This window comes from Neopelma chrysocephalum, unplaced genomic scaffold (assembly GCF_003984885.1).
Source record: "Neopelma chrysocephalum unplaced genomic scaffold, ASM398488v2 Primary Assembly neopelma1_98, whole genome shotgun sequence".
Taxonomy (NCBI): domain Eukaryota; kingdom Metazoa; phylum Chordata; class Aves; order Passeriformes; family Pipridae; genus Neopelma; species Neopelma chrysocephalum.
In genome coordinates this window covers 3,648,931-3,673,672 of record NW_020897761.1, presented here as the reverse complement: position 1 = coordinate 3,673,672, position 24,742 = coordinate 3,648,931, and the positions used below count along the sequence as shown (strand labels likewise).

General features: G+C 41.5%; 1 protein-coding gene across 10 annotated transcripts in view; it reads right to left on the bottom strand.

Annotated features, from left to right (window-relative positions):
• Positions 1-24,742, bottom strand: part of DNM3 (dynamin 3) — a 171,814-nt gene that overhangs the window by 31,652 nt on the left and 115,420 nt on the right. For 7 of the 10 annotated variants that reach the window (XR_003536097.1, XM_027694614.1, XM_027694609.1 and 4 more), the window contains 2 exons: positions 24,089-24,200; positions 20,255-20,266 (listed from right to left, as the gene is read on the bottom strand). Coding sequence is in view for 9 of the 10 variants with exons in the window: in XM_027694614.1 (XP_027550415.1) it covers positions 20,255-20,266; positions 24,089-24,200 (124 nt within the window). In the remaining variant the exon portion in view is untranslated. The remainder of the gene's footprint in view (positions 1-20,254; positions 20,267-24,088; positions 24,201-24,742) is intronic. The other 3 variants (XM_027694616.1, XM_027694610.1, XM_027694615.1) reach the window with 1 other exon arrangement.

Here is a 24,742-nt window from a genome sequence, read left to right as displayed (position 1 = left end):
GACTAAAATAACACCTTGCCTCTTATCTCTGTTATTTACCTCCTTACCAAAACCATTCTCAGAAGGAATGCAGGTCATACTGATCACTACTGAAGATTTTTACTTGGCAGCAACTATGCAAGAGAGGGTAGCTAAAAAATTTTCCTTATTCCAGAAACAGTGCACAAGACTCAGCTTAAGGATTCCTTTAGGAACAAGGAATTGTCTTATTTTACGAGATAAAAATGGGACAACTTAGTGCTCAGTGCATGGACAGTGATTGGGTGAAATACATTTCCCAAGATTACATGTTAGTATAGTTTAAGTAAGTATAGTTTATGACTTAATGTGTCTGTGTGCATGACATAAGAATTGCATGTTTCTCATCAAATGTGATCATTTTAAAAGTAGGCACCCAGAATAACGAATAAAACTCACAATTCTGTTTTTCCTAGATCCTGTACCGAACGCCTATTCCATGGTCCCCCTTCACTTCCTCCAGCTGAGGTGGTAACTTCTCAGCACCCACCAGCCTGGTTGCAATAACTGTGACCAGAGGAGGAGGAGGAGGGCAGCGTGCAGATCCCTGTGCACGCCAGGAGGGACGGGCTCGGAGGGGCCTTGCACTGGGGGAGCTCTGTACAGCATCCAGGGCACGGACTCTATAAATTACAGCCTTGTCTTTTATTTTTACTTGATCTAATGCAACGTGTCTCCTCTAACTCCACTCTTTTCCGTAATTAATGGTGTCTAGGAAAATATTCTGAAATTCTCCTCTGATAAGCACCTAGACAAACTTGATGTTTCCTCTCTGAGATGCAAAAGAGGACATTAAACTGTTTTCACCCCCACATCCCTCGAGCCATGAGAAGTACCAGATCTGTCTCTGCTGGGCCAGACTAAGCCCTGGTTCACCACAAACTCAGTGCAGGACCGACAAATGATCTCCATAGTAAATGATGCAAATAAGAAATGTCAGCATGTTCCAAAATTCCTCACTTAATCTTATTGCCAGTTGTATAGTCTGGATAATCAGTAAATAAATCCCTCTAACTTTGCTCAAATCCTTAGGGGTGGAATACACAGAGAACACTTTCTACTTCATCCTCATTAACCTTCCCAGCTCAAAACAAAGTAATTTCCTACTTTTCTTAGTGTCTGATTTTTCCACTAGCTTCTGCAACACCTGATTTAGCAGCAATGATTTCTCACTTGTGATTTCTCTTTCGAACTGGCATTGTTCTTTCTCCTCACACATGTGCTTGCTGGAATAGCACGAATCAGCAAGATTTAAAACCTCCCATTCTCAAGTTTGAAGCCCCTAAAGGCAAATTGCAGTTGTGATGCCAAGGAACACAGTCCTACGTTATTTGACTTTTCCTCGGCCAGGCTGACAGCAGAGGGGGAGGGAGGGAGGAAGGAAAGGGGAAGGGAGAGGAAGATGGCATTTTAATAGCACCCACACTGATCTCACACAGTTGGATCGCTGTGCTCCGGAGCGGCACCATTTCCGTTCCTTTGCCTCCCATTCAGTCAGCACTGCTCACCCAGGCTCCATGGGAAGGATTCTCAATCTTTTTCTCCCAGCATGGACCCCATCCTAGCACAGAAATCTGTCTTGTGGACACCTCCCTAGCCCGCCTTTTACCCCAAATTTTGACAGACTATTACTAACTCAAGCCTTGCAGGGACCACCCCACCCCACATCGCAGATGTGACTAAATGAGCCAACAGTCCTGCCAGGACAAGATGGATTATCCCCCCATCTCTTGCCCCAATTCTCATACTTTCTGTAGCACCCACAGTAACTGCTTATCTGAAAAAAAAATTATAAACAGGAACGTATGTAATTTAATTTAGCAAGTGGACATACAAGAACCACCAGCATCTTATGTTGTTAAATCTGCCTTTCCCAGATGTTAGTCATATGCAAAACATATCTCGGCCAGAGTTCTCATCAAAACATTCATTTGATAATTCAGGTCCTAAGATTCAAAGCTCTCATACACATTAATGGGTTTTCCATAAGCCCTTCATCAGGCAGAGTCACAGTGGTCTACAAATTCTGGCAGAAACTCCTACCCCACTGATCAGTGATCACCACTTCCATACTCCCCATCTAAAATCCCCTTTAATTTTGCAAGCAAGAAGTGACCTGCAACATTTCTGTAGCAAAAAAGCCTCAAAACAGATCAGAGGAGGAGTTTGAAAACACCAAGCACTTTACTGAAGTGTAACAAATATATCTAAACAAAAGAAAATCATCCATACAGAAGCATTTTGGATTCATGCCACAAGAACAGAAACTGAAAATTATTGGGTAGATTATTTTCAGGGTAAGAAATGAGTTGTGAGCAACTATGCTGCATACAACATTTATGACATGGCTTCCATTTTGTAAAAATATGCCAAACCCCTTCTATAAAACCAGCAGAAAATGAAAGATTTTTTTTCCCTCCCTAAAATAAATTTTAAGAGACAATGAGATTCTGGTAAGTTAATACACATCTGTAAGCAACAAATATAAACACTTCATGTTATAAGACCACATTCTTGTTGGCACAAACCACAACGAAACTATAAAGTTTAAGTCATTCCAACCTCCTCTCTTTGAGCAAGGTAAAAAGGACATTAGTGATTAGGACTCTCACCTGAGGTCCAAGCAGACATCACATGGAGTTTACCTCTGTAGTTAAGATCACCTGGCTTTACTGTTGCCACAAACAACCCTAACCTCACCCTTCAGTTGGTTATTTCTGCAATTTAACTTTTTAAATGACTTATGGCATTTTCAGTTCAAAAGGATTGATTTTTTTCCCTCCTTCTGTTACTGATAAACAGCAAAAGCTGAAGTCAAGAGTCATCTGATGTCTCTCATTTTGCGGCTCTTGCGTAACAACGTACAGCCAAAGAATCCCCGTCCTCGTGGCAGCATGAGGACAACACAAAGGTCTTTCAGGCAGCTCCCCCACACACTCCCAAGGATTGGAACTGCTTTTGTCAAGAAGAGAAAAAACTGCCACACCATTAGGGCTCCCCTGTCTCCCATTCCAGGGTGGATGCCTGCTGAGCAAAGCTGGGCAGGAAGAGCCATGGCTTAACCTACTGTCCCAGTGACTGAATGTCTCACAGTGCAGTTACAGACACAAGAGTTTCCCTCTTCTTCCCCTATGGTTCTGTTCAAAAATGTTTTCTCCAATAAAATTACTGTGAGACAGCTAAATCCAAGGGCGGGCATGGAATTTGAACCCATGGCCTTCTGGCTTGGAGGTGAGACTATTCCTAACTGAGCCAAAGTGACACATACATAATATGCTTTCAAGGTTTTTAGAGAGCTCTGTCATGATTTAAAAACACTAAGTCTTTGTGGTACAAACCACAGGGCAGGAAAGAGCTGGGGCTCCCTTTTTACTGCTAATTTTAGCCGATGAATTGTTTATAATGTCCTGCAAAATACATAAAGCCTTATTCTGCCTTAAGCCAAGAGAGAATAGCCTTTCAAAACTGATTCTTAATTATAGTGTTCCCCTGCTAGATGGGATGGAGCAGGTTCCAAAATTGTGTCAGAGTATATGAAGTGATAAAATGAGGATGGGTGAGCTATTTTTAAACACACTCAAAGACTTTGAGGTCAAAATCCCTGAATTTATAGCCTTATGACCATATTAATATTAATCCATTCATAGATTATTAAGACCTGCCTGGCAAGATTCAAGTACTTAATTTGAGACACCTTCTGGCTTCAGAGCACGTGTTCCCTACCAGTCTGCCTGCCAAACTCGGGCTCCCCAGGGAGCCACCTTTAAGCACAGGTTATATGCCTGCTGCAGACAGGCATTTGGGAGACAAAGGGGCTGAGATGCTTCATTCCCAGAGTGTTCCCTCCTCCTCTCTTTTCCCAAGACATTTTGCAAGTGAGAGGCCTTTCCAGATGGGCAGGAAGTGAGTGCATTACAGAGAGTTTGAGGAGTCTTAGGCAAAAGGACCTTATTGCTCCTTACCCTGCCCAGTCTGGAAAGCTAATCCAGCCTCAGGTCCTGGTAATATTCCCTCATCACAGTCATGTTTCCATCCGAAGAGGGCAGCTGGGCACCTGCTGCTGGGACAGGATGGAGAGGAACATTCAGCCTGGTTTAAACAAAAGTGATCCTGTCCTCTCCTACACAGTTTGTTCCTCATCACAGGGAGAGAAGCTCCATAACAACTCCTGAAACACACCTTCAACTATTTAGAAAATCTAGACTTGTAACCAAATCATTGTTCTGCTCATGGAAATAAACCATGTACAGGCATCACCTGGGAAGGACTGGCCCTGCCTTTGCCCCCACAAGCTTCCCAGCACTGCCGAGTACCACTCCTGATCTCAGGCTTGACTCATGGCAGCATCTGGCTGTGTAAAAGAACTGTCACCTGCTATACACATACTGGTTTCTTTTCAGCCATGATCAACATATACCTTTTTATTTCAAATAGGAAAAAAGCTACAAATTGAGAAGAAACCAAGTGGACAGAATTTCCCTGCCTTACAAGTCAGAGTGGAAACAGACCCTTTTCCCTGTTGTTCTTTACAGTATACATTACCTTTAGGTGCCTCTTTCTCTAGAGGCCAAACCAGTGGCAGCAAAGCCTTTAGTGCTCTGAGGACACTGCAAAATTATTTGCACCATCTACATTGTTAATTTTGTAACTGAGGTAAGGTTTTATGGGAAGACACTGCACAGAGACAAGTCGCTATATTAGAAAAGACCAGATGGGAGTTAGAAATATCAGAGGAAAACAAAAGGCTTTAGAGCTGTTTTCAAGTGAGGGGATTTCTTTTTCCAATTTTTGCAATTGCATTTACCTGAGCATCACTTAAACTTGTAATCTTTTTCCATTTGGATTTCCATGCAGTGACATGTAATGTAAAATACTAATGAACTGTAGATGGCCAAGGTAAAACCAAAAACTAGTCAAAACAAAACTCGAATCCTTTCCTTGATTGCTTATGGATTTATAAAGCCATAAAACCATGTAATAGGTACAAAACAAAAGCCTTGTAAAAAAAAGTTTAGTATAAAAAAAGGCTAAGTGAGCAGTAAAAAAAAAATCCAGTGTTCTTGGTTCTGTTAGTAATTCATGCACACTCATGTTTCGATCAAAAGGAGTCCCTGGAATGGGTTGTGCATTATATCTACCAGAAGATCACAATGCACTCATTAGCATGAGAGGGTCTCCCACTTGGAGCAATGCTGAATGAATCCATGTTCCTACTTGGGCATTTTGCACATATTTTATATTTTTACAAATCCATGGTATTAAACCATGAAATCTCATTCTCTCAAAACTTCCCTGTCTTAGTCTGAAAATCTTTACCATTGTAAGAGCAACATGGTGAGTTCAGGGACGCCTTCTCTCCTTGAGGTCAAGAGCTGTCATTCCTGTATGGATACAGGCACCCATTACTTGCTTGAGAATTGCTCCTTTCAGGAATTGGGCCCAATTCATCTCCAACCACAGTCACTAGGAATCTTCTTCCCAGTATCCACTGGCATTTACTCAGACTACAACAACCATTTCCTTACACTTCAGGAGTGGCAGAACCAGTTTTAATGCTTGTCCTACAGGTGCCCTCCATGAGTTTGATTTTCAGCCACAAAGAACTCTTGAACTTCACTCTGCACCACAAATCATCCTTCAGCTACATCCTGTACTCCTGTATCCCACTCTGCTCCCAGCAAAGCCCCTGCCAAAATTCCCACCGAGTTTAATAGTGCTGTCCTATTCCCCCCAACTCCTAACTGAGGTTAATTTCTTTTCTCCAAGTATAAACAGAAACCAGCAGGTAAAAAAGTTTTGTCTAATGTGGCACTGAGGCTGTGGAATTTACTCCCATGTGAGAATGGCACAATAAAGTCATTTGTTTAAAAGTAAATTGAAAACATTCCAGTCCTCTCAGGCTTATGACTATTAGCTTTAGTTTCTGCACAGCACTGTAGAATGTCTGGCATCAAAGACACTTTGTACGTTGCACTGAACTTGCACTGGACACTGTTAGTGGACCATTAATCACTGCAAACAAAGATCCCGTGCAAACACAAAAAAGAACTGGTTTTTCACATGTTCAGCATGGCCCAGCAAAGGTTAACACTGCAGCTTGCTGGATGCTGCACATTTTGAGACATGAAGTGTTGACAAGGCATCTGAGAGGGTGCAGATTTCTCAGTTGATAATTACGTATTCCACATTAAACAATTCTTATTTGTGCCCAATGCTGTCTAGAATTAGACACATACCTCAGCATAAACTGGCACAATTTAAATTCAGATGCCTACAACTGCATGTACTCCTTTACACTCACATACAGATACCACGTGTGAGTGCAGGGGCACGGGTTAGTGGCAAGAAAATCTACAAGGATGTGATCCAAAGTTCACATGAACCACATCAACCACGGCTGAAGAAAGTGAAGGTTTATGTGAGATGTGAACGAACAAATCAACTCACCCGAGGGAACATGCCTGTATGTCTAGGAGAGCTGGAAGAAGAATGGGAAGTGAACCAGTACAAAAATGAAAAGACCTGGAAATAAAAACTAGTCAGTGGCCAGGGAAGCAGGAAAGGAGGCACGGAGGAAAGACCCTGTTCTGAAATCACAGGTTGTATTTCAGGGTGCAATTTACTGATAACATCAAAGGAGAAAGTGCTGGGTGACAGGAGCATGCATTACTGCTTCCAGTTCCTCATGGCTGTCATGGGCAGTTTCTTGTCCTCCGGACCAGAGCAGGGGAAAACCTGAGTCATCAGCCCTGAAGCTTGCTGTTTGACATGATGGTTTCCATTGGGTTTCTCAGAGCAAAGTATTTTGGCCACCAAGCTTTCACAGACAAAAGCTCTCACACCAACTGCCCTCAGGTGCAACAAACCTTACTGTATCATCATTCTTTCCTAACCAGGGCAGGAGATGTGAAGAGAGGCAGTGAGGGAATAAATCATTACCCTCAAAAAAAAAATAAACACTGTGCAGAATCTCCTAAAAGTATCATGGATATACACCCATATGCAGTCAGCAGCTCCACTCCATGGAGTGGGTGCAGAAACACAGCGTGAAGGCACCAGCACGGTACCTTCCGTGGAACAGTGAGTGCAGTGCCCACACTCAACAAAATGGCAAGAAAATAGATGCAAGTACAGGCTTGTTAGTCAAACCATGACTGAATGCAAGGCTTTTGAACATACTTCTAAAGAAAGACTTTAAATAAAATTAAAAAAAAAAAAAAGAAAAGGAAAAGATGGCAGAGCACGCCAAACTGATTTTTCTGACTAAGGGAAACTTGATAGGTATTTGATTCAGCAAAGTGACACCCTTAGGAGACTGGCAAGTAAGTTTATAAAGACGAATATTAATGAAAGATGCAGTAAAACAACTCTCTAACAGATAAATAAATTATAATCTGGGAAGAAGAACTAGCAGCCTTGAAGGATTTCATCAAAGTGTCAAAGGGATCGGTCTTACTGAAATGAAATAGCAAACTCTTGCCAGTTAAATTTGATTCTGCCCATAATTGTGAGGTAGTGTCAACACAACAGAAGACTGAACATTGTCCTGGAAGACACAGATAACTTCAAGGATTGGAAAACAGAAAAATAATAGCTCTATGCTGACAGAGTAATGACAGCTGCTGCACTGGACTGGGAACTCATCAGTCAGCAATAACAAGGGAAAAGAAAGCCTGAAGACACCTAACTAGGCATCAGATAATTCTGAGATACTGGTATGATGTGGCCATGAAAAGAGCACATGTCTTGGTAGTCTCTGGTAGGAGCAGTGCAGATCCAAGAGGGAACACCATTTTGTACAGTACCGGTGTGATCTTGTCTGAGTCACTGATGGAGGAGCCCACAGGCCTTCCGGTGGGAGACAGCACTTGACACTACCCTTGTTTCCAGGGCTGCTGCACTATTTCCTTAAGAGTCAAATGAAACTGCATGTTGAGAACAAGATTTTATCATCATTGCAATGAAACTGCTTCTCAACCTCCACAGGGTAGATCGGTGCAGCCTTTGAGAGCTCTCGACAGTTAAATTGAAATAACTCTGCATCTTATATGAACTACATGGCTCTCTTCCTTCCTCCCCCACAAGATCTTTGTCCATATTCCAAACCATACTCCCCTGTCTCCGAGCTGGCAGGGCTCTGCATCAGCTCTCACATTAAGCTTGGGAGTATATCCAGTAGGAAAGAGCGAAGATATTTGGGCAGTGGTCTCCAAAAACTCCCACGTGCTCACTGATTAACTCAAAGGTGCTTCTGCTGCTTAATAGGCCTGGGAAAAGAAGAATATGGCCTTGGGAGAAGACTTCTCTTAAGCCACTGGGCTTGGAGACTCCTGTTGGACCACTTTCTTCATGAGCCTGGAGAAGCACTGCATGTTCCACAGGTCTGTGCAGAGCGATTTAGGGAGCCTCGTCAGGCTAGAGGAGAGAAGCGGTGTAAGGAAACAATTCCTGCCTTTCCAAGCATGATTTTCCCATCACTGTCTCCAAACTGGAGGATCAGTGCTCTCAATTTCACCTTGTGTGAGAAGAGCAGGCAGTTGAAAAGGCAGGTAATAGCTGACTACAGATCTTGATGCTCCCATGGGCTGCTGGTTACAGCTTCCACGTAATGGAGAAGGGGAGGAAAAACTTCATACGAGACCTTAAAATTAACATTTAAAGTGATAAAAGTAAGTTGAACTGGACTATCAGTAACAAAGGACACTTGAGACAGTCACCATGTCAGAGACGAGTTTCATCCAACAGAATGTTGCTTTAGAATTATTGGAGGATCAAGTGACACACTTGAGGATCTGCTATTCCAGCTAAAACCCCATATCCATCTAATGAAAACTTTTGGGGTGTTTATCAGAAGAGGAATGGTAGAAAGGGGTGAGAGAGAGGTGAACTCTTTAAAATGTAATTTATTTTCCAACTACCTTCCTTTCATAAGAAAAAAACAAAAAAGAGTTCATCTTAAATTACAGGCAAGCTCTCTCAGCCCCAGAAATTCATCCTACATGTTGATTAATGGTCAAACTACTAGAACTTTAGCATGAAAAATGGGCTAGGCTTCAACTGAAAATTGCCTGTAGCTAATGATGCAGTGGAATGAACATTTTCATTCCAGCTAAACCATTCCTGTTCCTGTAAAAATAAAGAAATACAATCTTGGGTTATGAAAAAGACTCAAAGAACTCTGCATACTTATTGGCTTAAAATAATGCCAGGCACCTTAACAAATCTGTAAATACAGAATCTATTACCTGTGAAGTCAAATATACATATAACTACATACATGTACATGCAGACTATAAATACCCCTAAGTGAGGTCAGGGAGCAGAACAGAGGTTGGTGTCCACAGCCCAGAATTTCTCACATACAACTGCATTACAGAGTTACTGGATTTTCACATAGCTCCTGACTCTGGCTCAAAAATTTAAAATGTAATAAAAAAACCCCACAAGGAAGTGGAGCATCTGCCTGGCGAGGCAGCCGACACAGGCAGGACTTGCCTGGAGATCTCCCTGTGGTTCAGCCCCTGGCGCCATCAAATTGGGCTTGAAATCAAAAGCCATGGAAGGAGGTAATTAAAAGGGACTCTGCACCACTCTGCTGCAGCCACCAAAGAGGGTGGAAAAGGATTCAGGGGTACGTAAGAGCAGGATGTGTCTCTCCAGCTTTAGTGATTTCCATTATGGAAACACAGAACTTCACAGCTTTTAACCTTTATGCCACTGAAGTCAACTATCAACCTTTTTTAAAATTACAGTTTCAGCACATAAAATGCAAATCCAGTTCGCCTCATGTCAAGAGCACATCCTCCCTAAGCCATAAGTAAGGTGCAGAGTTGATAAAGCACCACAAGGTAGAAAGCTGAGCAGTGGACTTACACTCACAGTGATTGCCACCAGCACTCCTGCTGGCCAGACCTGCGATTTTCAAGACTACGGAACTCAGTGAGAGTTCGGGGGGGAGGCCACGAGGTTCAAACCATCCTGCTGGCTGCAGGAACAACTATTAAAAGAAATTAAGAGAAAAGTCAGACCCCAGAAGGAGCACAAGACACTGTGTTCCAACTCTAACCAGCTGAAAGAAAGTTTATATAAAAACAATCACTTTGTTAGTGACTCATAAGGAAAGAATCCCTGAGCTTTCTTCAGGGAAACCCCAGTAAATAACATGTCTAAAAACACATGAAGATGGTGTTGTCTGTTCTGTTACAATACTCAGTCCACATGATAAAGCCTCTGGCAGCAGAACAACCCACTAAGCACAGATCTTTTTGGGAAACCCAAAAACCAGTAAGAACTGCTGTGGCTGCTTGCAGAGTCTGCCTCGTATTCCAGCTCTTATACGATGTCTAATGCTAACTGGGGAGTAGTGGGAAAGTAATGGTTTTTGTTACAGCACGGCAAAGTGTTCCTTTGTTGACTACATGCAGGTGCACTCTGAAGATAGATAAATGCCTAGATTTCAATGCATTCTGCACTGTTTAAAACTAAATGTTAAGGACTCAAATATTCTGCCATACTACACCCAAAGACACTGAATGAAAAGCTCGCGGCATGCACAGCCTCTCTGGAATATGTTATCAGACGCACACCAGGCTGGGCAAGAAACAGTACTCTGTCCAAGTCTATGAGGAGTTTTTTGTCTTTTATTTTTCTTTCTTTTTTTTTATTTATTTTAATTAGCACAACATTTTGGAAGCATGTTGTGTGTTTTTAAGCATATCTTCCAGCAAGAGACTTTAAACTCAGTACAGTAAGTTCATAAAAGTATGAGAAGTCACAGAGGTTTTCCAACAAACGTCCAGATCTGAACATTGTGACGGCTGAATTTGGATTGACTAAAAAACTCTCCTGTTGGAGATTCCATGTAGGAATATTAACAAAAACATTCTGTGTCAAGTCGAGCTTACGTTCTGCAGCAAAACTGCTTAGTTTCTGCAGATGTCCAGGAGGATAGAGTGGAAACTTGGGAGCAACTTCTTAGCAATTTTACCTCGCTCTCTGATGAGTTTTTAGCTTAAGTGTGAAGGTGGACATGTTAATCTGCACTGAAAAACTCCCCATCCCAAAGTTATTCCTTTGCATACTGAGCAGATCATGTTTTAGCTTATGCTGCTCCCCATATTCTCAGCTGCTGTAGAACCATAGCAGACTCCAGAAACTTTCCGGGATATAGCCAGAAATTTGTCAAGAAAAAAATAGAAGGTTGAAAGCATTGAATAGTCATTCCCAAGGGACTGTAAAGTTACCATAGTAAAGCAGTGTTTTTACCAAAATGCTCAGCAACAAAAGCAGTAGCATCATCAATATTTGAACTGTAATTTTCCATTGTCAGTTGGGCGTTGAATTTGGAAGGAATTGTGTATTTGTCACAACCTCTCAGGTATTTGTGACTATAGCTTAATGCTCTTCTACAGATAATGAAACATGTTTTAAAAGGGCTATGAAACATCAGTCTAAAGGCCACTGATACTGAAGAAGCATGAGCTTCTCACATAAAATTGCAGCTGCAAATAAGGTAGAAGTAACTGCTTTAAAAAAGGAGCATTTTTTAGGTCAAGTAAACCATTCCAACATCCGAAATGTTGGAATTCAACCAGAAAGAGCATAGGCAGGAAGACTTTGCCTGAAAATCCAGAAATGCACAAAAGACAAACAGGTCACACTGAGAGCCTCACCAGAGAAAAGATGTGAAGATGTGTATTGAAACACTCCATTGTAAATTTGAGTTTCCTTGCTTTACTGCTATGTTGCCCAAAGACAATTGCCTGAGAATCTGGCACTTCCAGGGACACACTGTCGATGAAGGGAGAGTGAAGTAGTCTAACAGCCAAGAGATCCAGACTTGGAAGGAATAATCATGGATTATTCTAGACACAGATTCCTAAAAAAGCAATTCCTCAGTGGGAAATCCATCAGAAAAGATCTGAATTTTGATGAGAAAATGTTGATAGTTAGGTACACTAAAGGAAACCCATCCAGTATCCCTGAGCAAAGACACCAACCAGAGTTCTTTTAAAACACACACTCACTCAGCCTTGGGTACAGTCCTTTGAAACAAAAGGATGGAGAACTTCATATGCATGCTTATACCTAGGACAGTTCACAAGGATTACTGATTTAAATCACTTGAACAACTGACCCAACACACCCATCTAAGCAATTTTCAATCATACTCTAAGCTGAAGTGGTTCCACCAGGTAAGGACAGACACAAATGAACTAGTGTCAAATTTCAGAGAAGAATTCAAGAGAGTCTGGGAAATAATCAAAACAGGAGAATTAATCACCCTTGTCCTTAAAAGACAGGTAGATACTTAAATGATGTTGGAGTGAGGTATTTTTAAAGAAGGAATGTCCTTTGCTGGTCAGACCAGTGACAAACAGGTAGTTTGCCCCAAAACCCTCTGTTTCCAGAAGCACTCAATGGCTACTGACAAACCTTTAACAAAAAACTCAGGACACTGTCCTGTAATTATCCACCGATTCTCTCATGTCATTCTTCGACTGCAAGGAATGATGTTCTTACTCTCAGTTTGAAAAATGGGATCCTGGTCCTCAACTGTAGCTTCTAGACAAATAGTATCTGTTCACAATATTAAAACCAGCTGCTGGAATGGCATCATGCTGTGGCTTACAAAAGACACTGTACACAGATGATGGAACCAAATAAAAGAAAGAGGACATGGGCAGAAATCACAGCCCCAGTCAGACAATGCCAGGACTGCTTCTAGAAAAGGGGAACTTTGTTTCAGCAGAACACTAATCAGAGTACAGAAAGCACAGAAAAAAACGAACAGTCCCCTATAAACACACAACACTAAGGACAACACACCCAGTCACAACAGGTGAATGTCTTGCTCTTCTAGAAGCTGATGCCATTGATTTCCCCATGCCTATCTTCCAGCCTTTCCATGATCTAGGCTGGTTGCAGTTAAACCATTTCTGAACACATGCATTCACCCATCAGCTAAAGAGATATTTCTTGCAGAGCAGTTTATAACAAAGAGCACAGAGAGAGAGTTAAAGTTTTCAAACTGAAAGACAAGCAAAGGTTGAGCTTCCTAAAGCAAGAGCCTTGATTTTTATCACATCAATATGGTGTTAAGGACTGCAGACAATGCTGCATTTTGTTCTCGCTGTTAGCCCGAGTTTTAACATATAAATCATTAGTGAGCCAATAGCCAGAAGCCACTGCTCTAGAAGTAAAGTCTTACAGATGAGGGTAAGAATTTACCTTGATGTAAGACATTGGTTACTTGTGTGTACATACATTGGCCCACATACAAATATACCAGCTCTGATTCATGTACAGTCCCACAGCTCTAGGCACCAACACATTTGAGGCTTCCTGCTGGTGTCCTTGTTCAGTCAGACTGTTTGGTACATCAAAGCCCTCAGCTGAGGAACAGCAAGGAACTCTGCCCATAGAGCTCCTTGGTGCACAGAGCTGGCGTGAACACTTACCTCTTGAGTTTTTGCAGCCACATCTCAGGTCACAGGTAATGAGAAAGAGAGGTTGAGCTTTTTGAGCATGCCTGCCTGTTTGCAGCTGCAAAAGTGGATAAAAGGTGGCCTCTGCCATACTGTCACTGCCCTCACAGCAGAGCTAAAGACAATCTCGCTCACGGTACTTCTGAGAATTTGCTATCTGAGTCAGCCAGATAACCTTCAATAGCTAGAATTAGAATTATGGTACAGCAGTTGTTTCCAGGCCGTGGTTGTGAACAACTACATACTTCTACACAGTGCCAGCAACACGCAGCTAGAGACAACTGGCCTGTGACTGGAAAGGCTTCTATTCAGTACTACATGAAGGCTCCTGCTTTCACTGGAATAATATCTAGATCTGCAAATCAAGCAGTATTAAACCAAACTAAAACTTAACACCAAATTACATTGCGTAAGACTAATTTTTGTCATGGACTTCCATGCTCTGAGTTAGTTTCTTTAGTTGATTTCTCGAAATACCTCTAGGTATGCTGCCACCCCACTTGTCGAACAGGTCAAGATAATACCATGCAACTAATGTGACCAGAAAGTTGGAACATCTGCAATTAAAGGGTCAGATAGGGGCCTGACACCTCATGTTACAGGTCATAGTAATTTTGCACCTACCCACCGTTGAGCTTATACCTACCCAAATAATTTGACATGTTATTTGAACTTAGTAGCACATACAATAACATAGAATTCTCCCTCTGAATTACAAATAACTTGATTATAAAAGAGGAACAGCAGAGGTTGAGTTTCAAAGAAAGGAAACAGAGTAAGACTACCCGTTTCTCAACTGCAGGAACAAGGGTTTTAGAAACAAGAGTATGAAAGTCACCAAAGAATTGCACTGATCAGACACCACCTCATGTCTGTAGCCAGCTCTTCCCACTGGGAAATCACTGTTTTGCAAAACTGGCACACAGTTGATATATCAAGTGTCATACGGCAAACAGAGGACAGACAAGGCAACCAAAGGCCACAATGGGGCTGGGAAACAGGCAGGACAGGAGCTGAGGAGTGACTGCAGAACAGGAACACGTGACATCATGGAAGGAGAGTTACTTAAGTGGAGACTGCAGCTCCAGAATGGAGGGTTTTACACACGTAACATGGGACTTGATTCTGACTTGGCACATGGAAAGTAGTTATAAGCCTATCTCCACAAAACAAGATAGGTAGGAAAAGTTAAAGAAATCCAGGATGAATTATGTGTCAGACTAGACATCGCATATCTTCATTCTAGTCCAAAATGGAGTCAGGAAAAACAACTCTCAGTTTCTCCCCATCATCTTGTTTTCCCTTCTAAATGAGAAAAAGGAGTATCTGGCTGTTCACCAGCTGCTCTCCACCCTCATGTCCAATGACTACATTTCCTGTTACACTGTAAATGCTATGAAATGGTGAGCCTGGTGACATTTTTGGCAGCAAAAATATGTTTTGAATATTTATTTACTCCTAATTACTATTCAGCAGTAGGCTTTTGTGCAATTACTGACTTGGAAGACAAGGAAGATATTTTAGGATTGTCCCAAAGGCTTGTGATACTTGTGTGTTTCCCTTTCTGTTCAGTCCCTCTCATGGGTGACCCCATTCTGTTATGCTAAAGGGGCAACCAGACCTTTCTGACTGCAACTATTCTGAGACCCGGAGACACAGGGACTCCAGCTCTTTGGAGTCCAAAGGACCTTTCTGGCAGAGATTTGTACAGCACAGCCCAGAAGCACCTTCCTCTCTGCCAGCCAACTCTCAGTGCTCATTGACCAGGGCTGGGAAAGCATCCTTACAGGTTGGACACCTTCACTGCACCTTCCCCAGGGCAAATCTCACAATGTCCAGAATGGGGCTGATACTCACACTCCATGATCTGAAACTTCACAACCAGAGAGCTTTCACATTCCTGCAGAGCTTCAACAAAATCCCTCATCAGAATGGAAGTAGTGCAAAAAGTAGCTGCACCATAAAGAATGAAGAATTTAAAAATATTTTCAATATGCAGATGCCTTGCCAAAAGCACAGTAAAGAGCCCACCGTGAATACATAACAGAAATAAAAAAATGTTTGCTCATTTCTAAATTTCCTGGAGTTTGCTTAATGTCAGCAGCCCCATTTAAGAGCAGAAACGTAAAACCCTGTGACAGTTCTTGAACCCCCAACCCCGATCAGCAGTTACCAGCTTGGCCAGGACTGCTTTTGAAATCATTCCATCTGTCAGCCTGCATCTTGTTACAGACAGGGCAACTGATGCAATCCTATGAATCCTCTTTTTTCCCCTATACATTTTTAACTCTCTCGTGCCAGCAGTTATTTTACTCTCACAAGAACGTGAACCAGGGCTGCTCTGTTTCTTGAGGAACATTTGGGGAACAAGGTTTTCATCTAGTTTTTGTTTGAACTAGTAAATATTTAGGAGAACAAGAAGATAGTTTTTATGTGAAACATGTTTTCACATCCTTGAAACAGTGAGGCAGCAAGGAAGGGACTGAAAAACAGCCTGCCATTTCCTTTTCTCCCTGTGTTTTGGACTGCTGTTGACCCAGCATCTGTGCGCATGCACGCTCAGCCCCTTGGGCTGCTCCTTTACACCGTGACTTCCTTGTAAAATCCAACTCATCTGTTCGAAGCAATGACTGAAACACTGTCTATAAAATTATGGCATTTTTCCACTTGAAAAAAAAAATTAACACTTCATTTAAAAGTTATTTTTAAACCTAGTTGGCCTGAAACCAATTTTAGTCATAACTGAAGTGGATTCTTCTTTTCCTAGACTTCAATGCCTTCCTTTTCTAAAATACACTAGTTAAAAAAAGTAAACCCAGTAAATGCAGAGTTTACACTTCTGTCTACACTGCTTTGCCCTCTGACTTATCAGCAGTTTGCTTTTCAACAAACCCAAACAAGTCTTTATTTTTTCTAGTTTAGGAACTTCTCCCAAACACAGACTTGAGCAATCCCAGAGCAGAACCACTCACTTCCAGTTTGAATCTGGCTGGGGCACTGGCAGAGCATCATCACAGCCAGTAACTGGCTGAGTCAGAGTTTATGTCTGGGAGATAATTGAAGCCCCTTCAGAAACATGGCTGAATTTGGAAAAGAAAGCAACAGAGCTTTATTCCAATGCAAGACACTGATGGATTCTGGCACTACACCTGCATTTACATGGCAATAGCCAAGCATGATATCCATGAACTGAGAGCAATGTTGTCATATATGTAGGTAGAATAGGAGTACCCTGACTTCACCACATTCCCATTTTCCAGGACTGTCTCAAGAGACAGTAGGACATCTGGACTCCTTAATGAAGTAGCTGATCTGGAATCTGGGTTTAGTAAAACTAACTCCCCTTAAAGAAAAAAAAGAGAGAAAAAGAATGGCTTCAATCTAACCGATTAACATGTCACCAAGACGTATTTTAAGGAATAACAGGCAAACTGACTTGACAGGAAGAGTATTTTCCTTCTCTTTCCAAAAGGGACTCTGTTTTTCCTAAGAGAAAATTCAGACTAAATTACACTGACTTTATATTCAGTGAGCAATTTAATGTGCAGCATTGTCTGCACTGTGACAACTCCTCTGAGATGTGAACATAGGACTTATGTACTTCAGTTCTGCACATTCTGCAAAGGGTATCAGCAAGCACAGCAATGCAAAATAATTAGAAGGCAAGAAATTCATAGGGACTTTACCCATAAAAAGTAATTTAAAGAGATTTTCATTTTCCAAGTTGAAGTTCCTCAAGTCTGAGCTCAGCATTTAAGTGTTTGATCCTTCAAATCAAGCAGAAATGATTCGCTAACCCAGGACTTAATGATGCCAAAGAAAAGGTAACCTTTTATATTAAAAAGTGGCATTTTGGGGTTTTGATTTTTTGTTGTTGTTGCTACTGTTTTATTGCTTGAGTGCCAAGAGATTTGGAATCAAAATTTCCTAAAGACACAGCATCCACCTAATCTTTTAACCTAACAAGGTTAGAAGCTCACTGAAGATAGACTTCATGAGAATGGTACAGGTTGAGATGCTGTTTTCAAACAGCAGCATCTGGAGGGCTGTTTTGAGGGGATTCATGATTTTTTTTGATAAATAAGGGTGAAGAAGATGCACAGGGGAAGCAGCAAATCCACAGTGGTGTCTTAAGACAGTCAGAAGCTCTCAGCTCCTCTGTCTCCAGTACTGGACTGAAGCTACAATGCCCTGCATAACTCTGGGCAATTCTGCCCTCTTCCCTTGCACAAGGCTGTGGAGTTCAGTGTTAATATTAGTGAGATGTGGCTTGCCAACATGTGCTTGCTGAATGAGGTAGGTCTCCATTACCTCATTCGACATGACCCTTTACAGATTTTATCCAACAAAGCTTTTGAAGATATATTTATCTTTAACCATGTGAGAAATCTCACAGTGATGATTGTGCAACAATAAAATGTAAAAATAAAAATTATTATTAGTCTGCTGATGATTATAAACCCTCTTCACTTCCCTTCCTCCCCTTTTTCTTAGGGACTCATTACTCCAATGTTTATTTTTACTTTTGTAAATCCAAGAGTGCAAAGCTAAAGGCAGAAGTATAAAAGCAGCCACAGTCTGAATGGATGGGTGAGTACAGGATCTTGACATCTGTACATAGGACAGGATGCACAGTATGAATGCCCCACTGGGCAGCACCAGGAGGAGGGTTACAGCTCTGGTAGCACCCCAGAAATCTGTACCAGGACAGTCTGGAAGGATTATGCAGCTTTGTAGCATAAAGTTGCATAAGAAGCTGTGAGAAACCATCATCAACCTCAATCAGCCATTCCTCTCTTCTCCTGACCCGTTCTCAAAAACTGTCTGGCCACCTCTCAGGTTTACCCATGTCATTTTCCATGCCACCAGTGCAGAAGAAGACTGTGGGATTTGAGCCTCCACAGGCAGCTGCAGGTTAGTTCAATCTGTCTAATTGGGATATGTAACCTCCAGACTCCAGCATGAATGATCTCTGTGAAAGAGAAGGGCGGGGGATGCACAGATGAAGATACAAGAATCCTTACAAGGAAGGAACTGGGTCAAAGAGAAGGATCAGGATGGTTTCCTGGAGATTTCTTTTGGAGTTACCTTCTGGTTGACAGCCTGGGCCAGAGGGAGAATCTCTCTGAACCTACAGCAAGAAATCCCTTTCCTCAGAGTGAAAGAAGAGCCAAGAGCTCTCCAATCCTCACATCTCACAGGTTTGTCCTATACCTGCTTACGGGTATCCTGTCTTATGCCAGCAGCTAATTCTGTCAGATGCAACAGGTTCCTGACCTCCCAGGGGTGCCCCATAGCTCAGGGCTCTGGAGAACAAAGCTGGTCCGAACAACTCCCGACCTCCAGACTCGGTGTCTGCCAGCCCCAAGAGCTCTCCAGCGTCCCATCCATCCCCATTTCCCTTGACAGAGCATCTACAGTCCAACCTCCCTCCTCTGAGATCAGACCAGCATCCACTGCAGCAGCAAAGCCTTAAGTCAGCATGTCGTAAAGAAACATTATAAACACTGCCTTGACATTTTAGTGTACACAGTTAACATTTACATTTCACACCACCTCCTATGTGAAGTCCCTCTATCCATGCCATCAATACACCAATTCTCTTAACCCCTCCCCATCCAATACTAAGAGCCCCTTTTCCCTGGAAGGCCAACAAAAAAGAATATTTTTGGTGCTTCTGAGCCCAGCCACTGTGGAGACAGACGTGGTCAAAAACTGGTTAAAAATGCAAAAATTAAAAGCAGACAGAAATTACCAACCTTTAGAACATTTAAAACCCACCTGGGTCTTTCCCAAATACCCCAAAAATGCTTCCAGCTTACAATGAGATGCTATAGGCAATATTTCAAAGGCTACTTTCAACATTTGCTGTGAAGCATCTTTTGATGCTCCAGATTCATCTTGCTATGAGTTAATATACCAAAAGAGGAAAGAGGGGGGGGAAAAAAGGCACAAAAGCTGTATAACTCCTTTCTGAGGTATGACAAACTCTCTCTGCATCTTATTCCAAAGTGTGAGATGTGCAATTTCCATTCTTAACCTCAGTAAAAATGGCGTAAAAAATCCTGGGAACCACAGTATTATTCGTTTATCAGATCAACATCAGCAAAACTGTCTTTTTATGTGCTGCTTACTTTCAAAAAAACCCCTACCATGCATATTTCAGTTCTCCCTCTCCACACCCCACACCCTTCTGCTGCTGTCCAGCTGGAACACATCAAGGGTCTAGAAGCCAAGTCAAATGTTGACCCCACCCTCCTCCATCCATTTTAAGGCACCTTCAAAGCCAGTACACTGATCTAGTTCAGCTTAGCCAACAACACCAGCAAATCTGTTATTTAAGACTTTAGTGCTGGGTTTTTATAACTGCCCATTAATACAAGCTTTGATGTATGGTCAAAAAACCCAGCTGTAATGAGTTTCACCAGACTGTAGTAACCTTTCCTCAGAAGGTCTTTATTACTATACCTTCATAATCTTTGGGCCCAACACTTTTATAGTATCATTCTTACTGAACCCCCTTAAAAAGCAACACTCAGCAACACTTAATACTTTTCCTTCCCCAAAATTAAAACAAAGAGCCCGTAATAATTTTTGTAGAAGATGCTTTTGCACTCCCATTTTTCATAGCAGTTTGCTGTTAAGAGCATGCAGGTAATAGCTGTGTGAACCACAAGACAAACCAATTTTCATGCCAAAACCCTTGTGACAGGATACAGAAGTAGTTTGTAAAAGGACAAACAACTTACTTTGTTGCTCCCCTTTGCAGGATGCAGCAAGGAGGAAAGAGGGGGAAAAAAGAAATATTAGATACATTTATTTTACATGCATTCAGCCTAACTTGTACAGTTCTGGAAATGGCTCAAACCAAACGGGGAACTGACTCAGGGAACATTCACTGAATCCCGTAGTTAGAGAGCTTCCAGGGGAACACCGGACATTTGCAAGGGATTCAAAACATTCAAAATGTTTTCCTCTCCACATAAACATTCTGATCCCACTTTTGCTTCCTTCAGTGTCAGTCAGAACAGCGCCTGGGAAGTCAGTGGACACTAATATGAGAAAGAAGAAAACGAGGCCTGAAGCGATCTAGGGATGGGATGGAAGCCAAAGGGATTTTCGTGTGTTGGTAATACTGAGCTTCCAGTATGCAAAGCAACCCACTAAACATGTCTGCTGAGCCCTGCATGACGGCCACTCCCTACAACTTGCCAATGAATGGAAAGTTTCATGATCCAAAGCTTTTTAAAATGCAAATATTGAACTTTTAGATTAGTAATAAAAAATAAGGAGGAGATGGCATTATGGGAGGGGGGAAGGAGGAATGGACAGTGCTAGCAAGGTAGAGTGCGCAGAGCAAGTTACGACAAACATCTGTGCTATTATTTTAGTTTAATTGTGAGTTTTGCCATGAACTGGCATGAACAGTGTATATTTTACAGTGGGAAGCCAGCCAAAATAAACACCAGCCTACAGTTGAGAAATAGAGTCTGGAAAGGTTAGTCACAAAGTTGTAGTCATTTAAAAAAAAAAAAAAAAAAAAAAAAAAAGGAGGGTTTTGGATGCATCAGTCCAGAAAGCCTGCAGTAAAGTCAGCTGGTAAATGGATATCCTGTTTCAAAGTGAATTGGCCACAGTGTGATTTATATCAAGAAAGCTGACTTGCATATGGGTTGGAAAAATAAAAACACTGATTCATTGCTATCCGGGTGGCTGTCAAAGCCCACGTCCTGACAAAAGTAAATCGACTGTGGCAAGGAGAGGTGACTTGGCAAACTGCAAAAGAATTCAGGGGCTCATGGAGCAACACTAAGGGGTGATCAGAGATAGTCAGCAAGAGAGTGAATATATGAACGTGAGTGTGCATCACTGTGTGCACAGGCAAAATTAAGCAAGGAAAAGAGCAAAGGGGTGATATATATCCTTTAATATATTAATGAGATTTGTTTAGGTAAAAATAAAAATTATACATCTACAAGCCTGGACTTAGCTTACAGGATTAAACTAGCAGCTGAGACACCGTATCAGTGGCAGCAAGTACTGAGCCCCATTACCACTGCAATCAATGCAGTGCTACTAAAAAAGAAAATTAACAAAAAACAACAGAAAAATGAATATTCTTAGCTGAGAGATTTGCCCTTGGTGAGAATTTAGAACAAGTCTCTCTAATTCAGTGACAAATTCCTGCTTTTCTTGCCACTGCAGAAGGAACCCAGCTAGGGGCAATGGCTGTGGGTTTTACACCAGGTCCTTGCGGACGAGCAGCAGAGCTGCCAATGAAAGCATCCAGCTCCACTTTCCCGTTCCCGGCTGCGCACACGCTCCGGCAGCTCCAGGGAGCAGGCCAGCCCACGCTGCAGCGCTCCAGCTCCACAGCAATACCCACCTATTTTTCATTTCTAAGCAGCAATTTTTCTACTGCTGGTGCCAAAGCCTCAGATGCTCAGAAGTTCCCAGCTGTGCCTCGCACATGAGAAGGTCAGTCTGGGAAGGGGCTTGGGCACCTCTTTGCCTTTTTACCTCTGGGATCACAAAGCTGTGGGGAAGCACTGGAGTAAAAAGTTGCTGCCATTTCCTGGCAGTCTCTCATACTTAAAAACACAGTCTCTAAATCTTTGAAGGAGAATAAAAGACTGAGGGGTGTCTTTAAACCTTTTTTGTATTATCAGAGGAAGGTGTGAAGCTGAGGAGCATGCACAGAACTTGAATGAAATGCTGCTCATTTTTATTTAGGTTCCACTGGAGCTTCTAAGGTACCTAGGGCCTTTTAGATTCTGCTTTGCAAAATTCAAAACTCTAACTGCAGACTCACAGTCCACATTTGGACCTCTAGTCCTGTAGGAATAAAGCTCTGGAAGACTAGAGTAGCATCTTTCCTGAAGAGCTTGATAGACTACTTAGTGAATTTCAAACTACAGGGGTTTGGAACAATAATATTCACTCTTTTTATAATGTAAAGATAATTCCAGCTCAAAGGAGAACTTTATTTTGACTTCTTTCTACTTCTGTCTTTCAAGGAAGTCTCTCATCTTGCATCTAAGACTCCTTTGACAGACCAACTTTAAACAAAACCAAGAATTCTTTGTAAACATATTTTGAATACCAAGTATTTTTAGGGGAAAGGGAGAGACAGGAAGACAGAAGTGTAGAAATCCAACTAGTCTATCTTATTTAAGGATAAAGTAACAAATACATGCATTACGATACAACCATCACAGAATACAAGATTAAACCAGAGGCAGCAACAGGCTTTTTGACGTCATCATTAAAACTTGAGTAAGAAAAACCCCAAACAATACAGTATTTTGTTCCGAGTAATTAATTAGGTAACTTCTCACAACCAATCCTTGAAAAATGACTTCTGATGGTCTTAGGTAGGAACCAATCTACTGGAACAGGCAACATACTGAAAAGTCTACAATTTTTTAAAATTTTTTTAAAGGTTTCAGATACCTGGTACGTCTCCTGCTAAATGAGTATTTTCACTACTCCTTAAAAAAAATAAATCCATCATAATCAATGTTTATTTCTATAATAATTGGAGAAGCCAGCAGTTCAAGGATTTCTTATTTATCTTCTGATGGTACCCATGAAATCTGGTATGAAGAGAGGAAGCTGAGGCTTGTTTACTTAAATAGCAGCAGGAGGAGATACAGACAGAACTGTACTGGAAGCCATGCAGGCATCACAAGTATAAAGGAAATATGAGGAAGAGAAAGATGAACAGAGAAGACAGCAGAAGACCTTGAACACAAGGGACCATGGAAAACAACTAGGAAGAAGGACAAATTCCATCAGAATCAAAGTATCATTTCTCAGAAATCTTCCACTAGAGGAATCCAGCAGAGCAGCAGCCTCACGGCAGAAAGGTGAACTGTGCAATAGAGAAACTCCAAAAGCTCAAATGACAGGATTTTCCTGTTAGTCAGTCTTCCCTCTGGACACATCTCCTCAAACCTTCACTTGATGTAAAGTATCAAGAAATCTAGGTCCAAAAAATATGAAATGGTAGCTGGACATGTTCCATTTCCCAACTTTCTGTCATTTCTGGTGAATTAATAGAGGCTTTTTACTGTATCCTGTTCAATTTGCTTCACATGATGATTAGCTGAGTAAAACAGCCCTTGGAAAGGTTTAGCATGTGTTTCATACACAAAAAACATGCAGCGAATCAGTAAAATAAATATACATGATTGCCTGGAATGCTTCTGTCAGTTCTGTAATACAGAGCTTGGGGGAATAAACTCTTCAAAGCACATCTTTACCTCTAGAAAACATTAATAGAAACAATGAAGCTCAGGAAACCCCAAATTGCTCAATGCTTTTACTACACAGATCCAATGAAAAACATGTTGGAAGGTTTGGTTTGTGGTTGCTTTTTTTTTCCTGCATTGAGGTTTGACGCACAAATTGATCTTAAAATATTTCATTATGAATATTTCGCAATTGCCACAGACCAGTACAATGAAAAGGCTGCCCTTTCTTGAGATATCTGCAGACACTGTGTTTTCCCAGATGATACAATTGTGTTTTCTGACTCAAAGAGAGCAGCTACCGGCAAACTAGTGAGCTGTTTAACTTACTGAGGATTTATCAGGATAGACACCGGCTCGTAGCAGAGATGCCTTCCAGCTATCCACCTCCTCTTGGGAGTCACAGGCTAGCTCAAGGAAACGGTAATCCTTGTAAACATTCCTAGAACAAAGAGCACCACATTGTAAAACTAGCATTTTACTACTCTGTATCATGCACACAGCATTTTAAATTAAAAATCCTTTGGGATCAGAAATTACTTGGTAATTGTTTTGGACAGCAGAGTTTATGAGACAGGTGCTTGTTTCATAATTACATGGAGTACTTAAAAATATCTTAGAACACTACAGCACAGCTCTGGAAATAATAATCATCTAAAAGCACCATGAAACTACTTAAAATCAATTTTCCTGCTTTTGCCAAAGCAGAGCATTTTTAGGGAAAAAAGGCTGTTGTGATGCAAAGGACAAACACATTAAACATGCCAAAATAACTGCACAGCTTGGGACAGATTGTTGCTGTAACCAATAAATACCAAAATAATTACTGATACAACTTGTTCCCATGTTAAGTCCTTTGAGTGCATTATGTGCCCTTTTTAGCTTTTGGACATCATTAGTAAAAGAGAGAAAAAAAAAGTAATGATAATCAGATATTTTAAACAAACAAAACAAACTTCTGATGTCTGTCATCATAGTAAGAAA